The sequence below is a fragment of the Vanellus vanellus genome, assembly GCF_965231255.1.
Source record: "Vanellus vanellus genome assembly, chromosome: 1".
In the NCBI taxonomy this organism is placed as follows: Eukaryota; Metazoa; Chordata; class Aves; order Charadriiformes; family Charadriidae; genus Vanellus; species Vanellus vanellus.
This window is the reverse complement of record NC_138905.1, coordinates 58,931,146-58,941,250: the sequence shown is the minus strand read 5'-3', so window position 1 is coordinate 58,941,250 and position 10,105 is coordinate 58,931,146. Positions and strand designations below refer to the sequence as shown.

Here is a 10,105-nt window from a genome sequence, read left to right as displayed (position 1 = left end):
GTTTTTTCCTGTTCTGTAGGATGGTGAAGCATGAAAGTTGACTATTGTCGGGTACGTGACGCTGTTCCCCTACTTTTCCTGCTCATGCAGGAAAATGGAGACAGTCTTTACTAGAAGTGTTTACAGAGCAGGAACACCAAAGCTGCAGGGCAAATTGCCCAGCCTGAAACATGAGAGCAGGACATGAGCAGCATAGCTTCTGTGGTCTCCCAAATAAAATAAAATGACGTTTTTTACCAATTGTAACTGACCAACAGTTCTTTACCAAATTACATCCAAGTGACATCACCTCTAGCAGCCTGCCGGTGGTGAGATCAGCCCAGCCCTGGCAGGGAGCTACCCATCTCAGGGGACCAGCACCGCCTCACACTGTTGCCCAGGCCCCGGGGTGATTGAAGCAGGTGGGAGCAGCGATGCCTGCAACACTGCAGTTGCAGCAGGACACACAGGACTTGCATCACCACTCCCCTGCTCCTTCAAAGGTCATAAATCCTTATTGCAAAGGTGCAGAAAAAAAAAAAAAAAAAAATTGCCTCGCCGCTTGTAACAACCTATGCCAGGGAGGTGAAATGGAGCAGAGCCAAAGCAGAGTTAAGAGCGATTGAAGGAAACAGAAGCTGAGAAGGAAAAAAAAAAAAGCAGCTTGTACATGGTTATTAAGCACTTATAATGTTCTCATGCAGCTTAGATAAGCAAAATGGAATTAAGCATTACAGTAGGCATTAGCCCCAGTGCTGTACTCTGCCTACAAGTGCCCAAGGAGGCTGGGAGCACTTAGAAGCCAGGTTGACCGGAAACAGGTGTATATAGGAGGAGGAGATGGGAAGGGCTGAAGGCTACTCCTGATAGAAGCACACAACTGCCTCCCTTAGTCTAAAGGTCAGGGCATTACAGTCAAAAGACTGCCTTTTGGCAGGGCTCACCTGTGTAAGCTGATTTAATCATTCTAGAAAGGGAGAGGGAGGCTCTCAGGGTCCTCAGGCAGGAAAGGAGAAAAGCATGAGGGGAGCGAACACAGCTCAGGTTCCCTGTATGCAACAAGCCACCGTTCCTCTAAGCACAGGAGGCGAGTCCTTCTGGCATCCCGGATCCCACTGCATCCAAAGGGGGTCTTAAAAGCAGCACTGAAAGCCCTGTGAAAGTAATCCACTTATTTGGTTTTTGGCATGTTAGCTTTCAGTAGGGATCAAGCCATAACCTGTGGTCTCCCAACCCATTGTTAGAAACCAGGCATTGTGCTGCTGATACTCCCTCTCACCTCTCTGGACAGAGAAGGGACTTCCTTGGGATTTCTGAGAATCAAATTTTATTCTCCAGCTAGACAGCAGTGACCGATAAAGTTCTTTTTATTACAGACCTACAAAAGGAGATCCATAAAATACTTCTTTCTATTTTCTCTTATAAAATTATGACGGGAGCCCATGGATTTGTGGAGGAATTGTATCTGTCTCAACGACACGAGGACAAAGGGACAAAGAGACAGGTTTTGCAGACACAGCAGAGGCATTCTCAGCTTTAAACAAACCCACCCAGGGCAGGTATGTACCCACATCTTGCAGGGAGCAGCTGCTCTCCACTCTGTGCTATCAGATGCTACGCAAAGAGAAAAACATTCCTCCTCTTAAGTCAGCAGTAGCAGCAGCTCTGCACGTCAGCTCTTTGCTGATAAACACAGGCTCCTAATTCCAGCCGCATTCCCCATTTTGAGAATAAGCAGCCCTGTTCCTCGGCGCCCTTTACAACTACTGCTGTTCAAGAGAAGCGGGAGTGGGAGGGAAGGGTTACAACACTGTCCATCTCAAAAAAATACCACCCCAAACCAGAAAAAAAAACAAAAAAAAAACCAACCACCAGGTCATACAAGGCAGGCAGTTCACGTGCCCCTCAGCTCTCCCAGGCAAGGAATGCACAATGTGGACGTGTCCAGAGGCAGAGGTACAGCCATCCTTTTACTTCAGGCTCCGATGAGTTTCTTGAGGAATGCCTCCAGCTGATCCTCATCCTTTATCCCCACAAACTTATCCACGACATCTCCGTTCTTCATAGCCAGCACAGTTGGCACTGCTGACACCTTGGGGCAAGAGAAACAGGGAGACACAGGTGAGCAGAGGCTGTGGGGAGCCCAGGCCCCAAATGGGGCTCTACAGCAGAAGCAGCTACAGGAGAGTTGAGCATAGACCACTCAGGGATAGCATGTCTGCTCACAAAACACAGCCCAGCTCCATGTTCCTCCTTTCCCTGTGGCCTCATCTCTGCACCGACTTACATTGAACTGCTTAAGTGAAGGCTGAGCAGCTTCTCCAGTTTAAATAACACCCCAAATTTTAAAGACAAACCCAAAGCTAATATATAATCAAACAGGTAAAGCTTCCCCCCCCCCCCCCTTCCAGTACAAATTCCTCTTCTTCCCTTTGTCCTATCATAAACAAACAAACGCAGTCTTTTACCAGGACACCTCTTGGACATGACGACCTTTGGACATTTTATGGTCAGGGTGGTATGAGACTGGACCTGTGTTCTTCTCCAGACCAGACTGGAGCCAGAGGAGGGTTCCCAACTCAGCACTGCACAGGCAGATTTCATGTTCCATCCTATCACAGTAATGACAGTCCCCTCCAACCCATCTTTCCTCTTCTGCTCCCATTTTCAGTGGTTTAGCTGGTCACACCCCAGTGACTGGTCGCACACCAGTAGCTGCCCACTGCAGATCCTGATGATTAGGTAAGAAGTGAAAAAGTCCCTCTGACCAGAGCCAGCAGGCAGCTGCGCTGCTCCAGGCACTGGCTTTTTTTTTATCCCAGAACAAAGTTTTCTGGGAATTATCCAAGAAAACAGCAGTGGAAATGACAACGCTCCCCAGGGACTTGCTGGCTGACTGGTGACAGAAGAGACCCTGGGGACACGATTGAGAGAAGGAGCAACCAGAGCTTGGAGAGCTGCGCTAGGGAGAGATCTGGTCGTGTTTCTGACCCCACGCTTTGACGCCCTTATCACTGCAAAGCCTGCCCCCCGAAACATGTCCTGTCCTTATCTTGCCTGCTGCCTCCCCGCCAGCTTGCAGGCCCTTCCCGCGTGCGCTGCCAGCGAGGATCTGTAAATCCTTCCTTGGGAAACCCGCCAGAGGGCTGGCTTTTCTCCCATCGGGAGCCTGAGATGAAAGGGACAGTTTATGCTTCCCTTCCCACTCGGTTCTGGCTGGCCAGTCCGGCGTGGCTCCCTGCAGTCTGTCTGTCCTCCAGGGCTTGTGCAGTCTCATCTGAAGAGATGGGAGCACCGGGGCTGCTGCAACGCACGATCTTCAGCTCCTCCTAGTGACTGGTGGGAGCAGATCCAGAGGGCTCAGGCCCCAGCACTGGCGATGGTTCCACCAATGTACTCCCTTATGATTTTAGGGGTGAGAAAGGACGGTACCAGCACTGCACTCAATTGACTCTCCCTCCTCGAGAAAGGCAAAGCTCTATTGAGCTTCCCTTTGGTTTGCAGAGTGGGTTAATAATGAACAGAGTTACCCCATCTCCATCCAAAAAACAGTGTGCCCAACCAGCAAGCGTCAGGCCATTATAAGCAAAGTGAGAAAAGGGCAACTCTTCAAAGCACTACAGAGGAGCACATAAAATGAAGTTACAAGGCTCTACACGCTGCCCAGCGCACCCACGAGCTTCATGCAGCCTCAATCCCTCTGTTTCCTGCCCTTTCCATGGTGGTGAGCGAACCCCGAGAATGGGTGGCAGGTCCAGGGCTGGCACTGCAGAGCTGGATGAGAACCAGGGGCACCAAGCAAGTTGCCTCTGCCCAGAAAACACAACGGTTTTACAGCTTCCTTCCTGATAGCTACAGCAAGGGCGGCCCATTAACGGAGCATGTACTTTGTTTTGCTGCTTGAGAAGCCATGGGAATTTCTAGAAGGCAAAGTTGGGGTATTTTTTTTTCCCCCTTTTTTTTCTTGGTCCCATTTGCACTGAACCTAAACCAACCCTCCTCCTCCCTCAAAAGCATTTCTAGAGAAATCAGCAGTCAGGCTGCTTTTGATCAGCATTGAGCACACAAATAAATAAATAAACATGGCCATCCAGGCTATTCCTGGCAGCATCTGTACCAAGGAAATTCTCTCCCATCTGAAACTGGGGCTTTTATACAAGCCCAGCTGCCACGCAACAGAGCAGGGGGAAGGATTTCACCCAGGCTTCAGAATGAGGCATAACACAGGACCGAGCTCCACTGATAAATGACCATCCCTGTATCCAGCAGCTCTCCAGGGCTGCCCACCCGCAGCGGCCAGTGACGGGGCTGCCCTTTCCCAGTGGCCACGCGCACAGGCAACGGGCCAAGGCAAGAGATGAATCTAAAGAATTTTAGAAGACGGCAGATTAAACAAAAGTATTCCTTCTCCCTTTCTGCTCTCAGGGTGAGAGGTCAGGAATGGGCTGGAGCAGTGGCAAAAGGCCTCAACCAGAGATGAAAGGTGTTAGATAAAAGGATGAATCCCCAAAGAACTTTTGTGCTGGGCATAACCGGATGGGAAAAGGCACTGGGGACATTTCCAGTCGCAGGAAATGCGTCCCCACTTCGTGCTAAGCCAGTAGGGCCAGGAGCCAAGGGCAGACGGTGGCGCGTGTGAAGGAATGCGCCAGCATTCCTCGGCTCTTCCAGGGGGTCTCTCCCCCTTACCCTGCCTCTCCCTGCGCCAAGGAGGCTGCTGAAGAGGATGTTGTGCAATCTGGTGGCAAGCATGTGTGGGCAGGGGAATAAACACGGATGGAAGGAGACTTCCTGGCATTTAGAGGAAGAGTTGTGAGGGGTGGCACGGATGCCAAAAACCCCTGAAACAAAAACTTTCTCAGCCTGCAACTAGCTGATCCCTGGTGGAATGGCTTTAAAAAAGAATATCTTTCCTGATCCCTTCTAAATAACAGCTTTGATTTTCCTGGTCTCTCCCAAACACTACCTTCGGTCCCTCTTTGATCTTCACTTGGTGTCTTCTCATCAGCCCTTACACTCACATCTCCTTAAGTGGCAACTTCCCAGAAGACAAAGCAACACCAAGCACATGCTCAGCACACGAACCAAACTTCTGCCTTGAAAAGGATGCCCCAAACTATTAAGATCAAAGCAAAAATTTCTCCTTTACCCCTACCCATTTGTAGCTATCCTACTCACAGACACTGCCTAGGGATGGGGTTTTACCCACGGGGATAATAGTCAAGACCGATAGACGCATCACTCCAAGTGCAGAGGACACAGCAACAATCCCCAGGCCCTCCTGCAAAACCAAAACTTCATCATGTTTATATATAAGGCTCCAGAATGAACTGCTGGAAGCTGTACTTTGCCTGCAGCCTCAATCCTGCCTGCGCCCATGCCACCAGGGCTGCAAGACAGGGAGACAAATGTGTGTACACAGCAGGCTGTGCAGCTGCACACTCACCATCCAGTAGGAAAGCACACGCAGTGTGTCATCAAACCTGCACAACTTGGGAACTTTCAGCTTCTTTTTAAAGACTTTTCTTCACATGCACACACTGTTTGCCATTTTCCAGTCATTTGAGATTATCCTTTTTTAATCCCAGCTAATTCGATCTACTGGAAGGCTTGTAACAATACAAGAATTAAGCTAATAATCATAGAATCAAAGAATCAGAGAATGGGTTGGGTTGGAAGGGACCTTAAAGATCATCTAGTTCCAACCCCTCTGCCATAGGCGGGGACACCTTACACTAGATCAGGTTGTTCAAAAACAGTAAATCTCTGTTCTCTTCTCCTTAGGGTGGGTGCTACCGGAGCCTTGCCTGCATCTATTAGGATTTATGCACTGTCTGACTGCCACAGAAACCACCTCACCCTCATCAACTTCTCACCAGCATCCTCAAGCTACGCAGCCTTCGGGCTTGCAACACACAGCCCTGCTCATGAGCCAGCAGCCACCCGCCTTGGCCTGGGGCGTAACTGCCACCAAGGAGAGCACCGGAGGCTCTCATGCTCAGCTTGTGGAAGCTGCAAGTCATGTTTGTGGGCACCAGCTGGGTGGACATGCCACCACAGCACAGATAGAAAGGTCTCCTTGGGAAAAAGTGGGAGGGAACAAGCTGTTTCCACTTCCTTCTCCTTCCGGCTCGGCAGGGTGTGGGAACAGCACAGAGCATGTCCTCCAGGCTCAACAAAATGACAGCTTACTCGGGAGATGGATCACACTTTGCTGGGCAACTTGAGGAGCTTCCTGTGCTAGCCTCTGCCCTGGGAGAGGGACTTCATCTGCAGAGGGGGAGCAGCTCCATCTGTGTGACACGCAAGTAAAAATTAAGCACTTTCTTTCCTGTAAAACACAGCAGCAGGATGCCCTGACTCTGTAGACCATGTTGCTGTTTACAAGGAGAGACAATGGGGATAAGAACAGTTCTCAGAGGGATTTTTGCATTGCTTAAACTATGTAATTACTGACACAGGGAAAAGATAAATAACATAAACCAAGGCCATGGCCTTCTCCAGTCACTCTGCTTCTTCCTGGGAGCAAGGCAGCACAGGGAACACACACAACAGGTGTGTAAAACACTGGTGTAAGCACCAAGGTCTCTGCTTGCTAAGAGCAGGATGCAGGCTCCTGTTGCCTACATGTGTTCTCTGACCTGGCTTCCACCTGTCCAAACAAAACCCATAGTGTCTGTTTGTGCTTTGCCTTAAGGACAGAACATTATCACCCCAGCAAGAAATCCTGAATGAGGAAGGGAAAGAGGACAGGCTGGCTGCATGAAGAACTGTGTTCAAGAGCAGAACAGACTGGGGCTTGTTACTTCATGTTCCTGCCCTGCACCTGAGCAGTCCATGCACATGGTAAAACGCCGCATATGCTACGGGCTCCTCAAAGGCAGTCAAGCATTTACATTGACAAATGCCTGCAAGGCTTAGAGGATATGTTTCTGCAGAATTAGAGGTGGGGATGCTGAACACGAGCAGAAGAGCTGGAGGAGAGCCAAGCAGCGAAATCTACCTACTAATGAGTGACCTGAGGGATTAGGAACTTGTAGGCACTGGACTTCCCCTCCCCACCAACACTGCTGCCATGCAGGCACACCTCTCCCCAGGGGGGGACCTTCTTTGCACTGACAGCGAAGGAAAGCCCGTGCTCTTCTGGCTCCTACCTCGTACTCAATAGCAAGGTCTGTGTGGTCATCAATGTCCACTTTGGCCATCAGCACCTTCCCTTCCTGCTTCGCCACCATCTTCTCTAACCTGGGGCCAAGGATCTTGCAGGGGCCACACCACCTGATGGAAAAAGAGGAGAGGGGACATTAGAGAAGGCAAGTAGAGCAGTGGTCATGGAAGGCTTGCTGGTATTCCAGTGCCTTTACCACCATCACTGTTCAATTTGAGAGCCATCCTGGAAATACCATTCCCGAACCACAGCTTAGAAAACATTTCTCTCACAAAGGAGCTGTCAAGGGTATTTTTTTCTCTGTGTGTGTGTGGTGGGGGGTGCTGAGTGGAAAAGGAGGTCACCATTCAGCATTCATGATGCTTTTGATATCATTTTGACCACATCGCAGTCTGCTCTGCCAGCCTTGGTGGTTCTCCTGTCCCCTCTTCTCTGCCACTCATCCATACCCTGCTTTGCGTCCTCGCTGGTGGGTATGAACAGAGCTGTAACCTTGCTGACTGCAAAGCTGCCCTAGAGCAAGTGTCACTGCCGGGTGCAGGAGTCACAGCCCACACTCAAATCAGTTTATGCCAATCATCAGACTGTAGACTTCCCCTCTGCACTCATTACAGGGTTTCCCCTTTAGCTGCAAAACTCACAGAGGCATTGCACCTGTTCAAAGACAGATCACCAATATCAAACACAGGTGCAGCAACAGCAGAATTTGCGAGGCCCTGCATCCTCTAACTGCACCAGTTAGGATAGCATGAATGTACACGGTTCAAGAAAAACAGGGGTTAAAGCTATATGTGCCCTTTTCTTTTAAAACTGAAGCTCTGGTAAACTTTGTTCTTCCTCAGCCTCCCTCCATATCAGGTTTCAGGCTTTCAATTATTTGGCCTCTCCTCCCTGGATGATCCCAATTAAAATTCATTTGGGTTTGTCAGTTTGGTCTGCTTAGAGCAGAAGTGTTTGGGCTGTTTCATACTCCGTTTGCCCAGAATCAGCCACAACAGGCTCACATGATAATACTGCGGGACTATGAAAATACTTGAGAAAACAAAGATGATCAGTATTGTTAATCCAGCAGATAACATCTAGGAATATTTTTATTGGCAAGAGGATGACAAGATTTTTATTGATGACAAATGCTGCCATTGGTATCATGTGGCTGTTATTAACACATAAAAATGCATTTGCCATCAAGAGCCCAGCCACAAGAGCATGCAGCTTAAGAAAACTGGAAAGATACAACATGATGGTGCAGGGGTATACCAAGTGCAGTGTTCTTTCACAGCTGTTAATATCATTTAGCGTTTGTAAGAGGACATTTAATCTATGAAGCTAAAAAGGAGATATCAGAGCTATTTCTTGACGTGCCTTTTGCAGGATGATGCAATGCCGGGGCCAGGGTGACACCCAAGCACTTGGGAGGTGCAGTTACACAGCCCCAGAGAAGTTCCTGGCACTTGTGTTTTATACTCCTGCAGGGTGTAGCTACGCCCACAGTGGTGAAATCGCTATGGATCGTGCCGTAGGGGCAGAAGCACCTTTTAACACCAGACACCCAGCAGGCACACAGGGCAGTCGGCAGCTCTGCGGCTCAGGAAGCCCTCAGGCATACCCGTGTCCCCAGGGCGCCTGGAATACCACCATGTCTGGAAAGCAGCATGTGTGACAGCAGTGAGAGGCAGAAGAGCCATTGGAGAGGGGAGACTTACTGCGCATGGAAGTCCACCACAACGGGTTTGGGGTTGTTTACTACCCGGTCCTGGAAGTCGCTGCCATCCTGCACGTTGAAGGTGCTCCTGCAGCCTGCAGAGGTGCCAAAGGCTCTACCATGGGGCACAGGGGGGGCACACGGTGCCAGGGGGCCAGGGAGCATCGGCTGCCCCTGCAAGGGCAGCGTTCTGGGGGTGAGGGACAATAGCCGCCGGAGCACCAGCCTCTGGGCCATCTGTGGGGAGAGGAAGAACTATGCAGGGTGGATGCAACCCAGGGCCTGTCCCACTGCAGCAGTGCCCCACTCATAGAGTCCCCTTGTGCAGGGCAGCCCCCAAACCAGCAGGTGCCCTAGGCAGAAACATATGGGGCACCACACTGGAGCATTTACTGCCCCTACACCCATCCCCTGACACCCCACTGCAGCTCCAGCCCCACAGCCGTGAGGTCCACCCACCATGGGAACCCCCAGCTACAGACCCCAGCTTCCTCTCCATTTCCACAGGGCAGGATCCCCCGCCCCAGGCACGGGGTCCCCGTTTCCCCCCGCCCTACGGAGCAGAGGCTCCCCACGCCCCCGGCCTGTTCTTTCCCACCCCATAGGGCAGGGCCCCCAGCTACCCTAGTACCATGGGGCTCAGCTCCTTCAGTCACAGGATCCCAGCAGCTCCTATCAGCGGGACACGGGTCCCCAACCATGGGGCTCTCCCCTCAGCCCCCCAGACCGGTGGGGAAGGACACCCCCGCCCCAAGCCACAGTGATCCCACTGCCCCTGCAGCCCCAGAGGGCAGAACACACCCCAGACACAGGGGCCCGACTCCCCCCTCCAGCCCCAGAAAGGGGATGAATCCCCTGTCCAGGGGGTTCCCACTTCCCGGGCGCCATAGGGAAAGTGTCCGCCCCCCCAGCCACAGGACACCCCGACCCCCCGGAGACGCCGCTCCGCACCTTCCCGGGCCCGGAGGTGACCCACGCACAAACTTACTTCCGCTCAGCGCCCCGCCCACCCGCGCGCTGATTGGCCGCCTCCGCAGGAAGGCTGCGAACAACGGAGAGGCCACCTTCTCAGCCGATTGGCTGCCGCCCCAAACCCCCGATCCCTGACTGGCCGCCGCGGCCGACCTTCAAGCCCCTTCCCACCGCCCTGAAAGGGTCGGCGGAGTGTGTCACGCGGGGCGGGTCCCGGGTGCTGATTGGCGGCTGCGCCCGAGCGCGCCCCTGGGCCTGGCGCGTCCCCCGCACGTGGCGTGGGC

General features: G+C 51.9%; 1 protein-coding gene across 3 annotated transcripts; it reads right to left on the bottom strand.

The window, feature by feature from the left end:
- Window positions 1–1,328: 1,328 nt before the first annotated feature.
- Window positions 1,329–9,854, bottom strand: TXN2 (thioredoxin 2). Of its 3 annotated transcripts, none has more exons than XM_082498535.1 (4): window positions 9,838–9,854; window positions 8,851–9,086; window positions 7,134–7,257; window positions 1,329–2,071 (listed from the first exon to the last, which is right to left on the bottom strand). In XM_082498535.1, the coding sequence occupies exons 2-4, from the start codon at window positions 9,084–9,086 to the stop codon at window positions 1,955–1,957; spliced, it is 477 nt and encodes a 158-aa protein (XP_082354661.1). In that variant the 5' UTR covers window positions 9,838–9,854; the 3' UTR covers window positions 1,329–1,954. The 3 variants fall into 3 exon arrangements, with proteins under 3 accessions (XP_082354661.1, XP_082354660.1, XP_082354659.1); XM_082498534.1 differs by lacking the exon at window positions 9,838–9,854 and adding an exon at window positions 9,801–9,831; XM_082498533.1 differs by lacking the exon at window positions 9,838–9,854 and adding an exon at window positions 9,481–9,699.
- Between the last annotated feature and the right edge of the window lie 251 nt (window positions 9,855–10,105).

What these genes read in the sequence shown, in the direction of transcription:
- TXN2 (XM_082498533.1), bottom strand. An exon ending in GTGGTGGACTTCCATGCGCA is followed by an intron (nt 7,258 to 8,850) that starts GTAAGTCTCCCC and finishes TTTTTCCATCAG; the next exon opens with GTGGTGTGGCCCCTGCAAGA. An exon ending in ACCTTGCTATTGAGTACGAG is followed by an intron (nt 2,072 to 7,133) that starts GTAGGAGCCAGA and finishes TCTTGCCCCAAG; the next exon opens with GTGTCAGCAGTGCCAACTGT.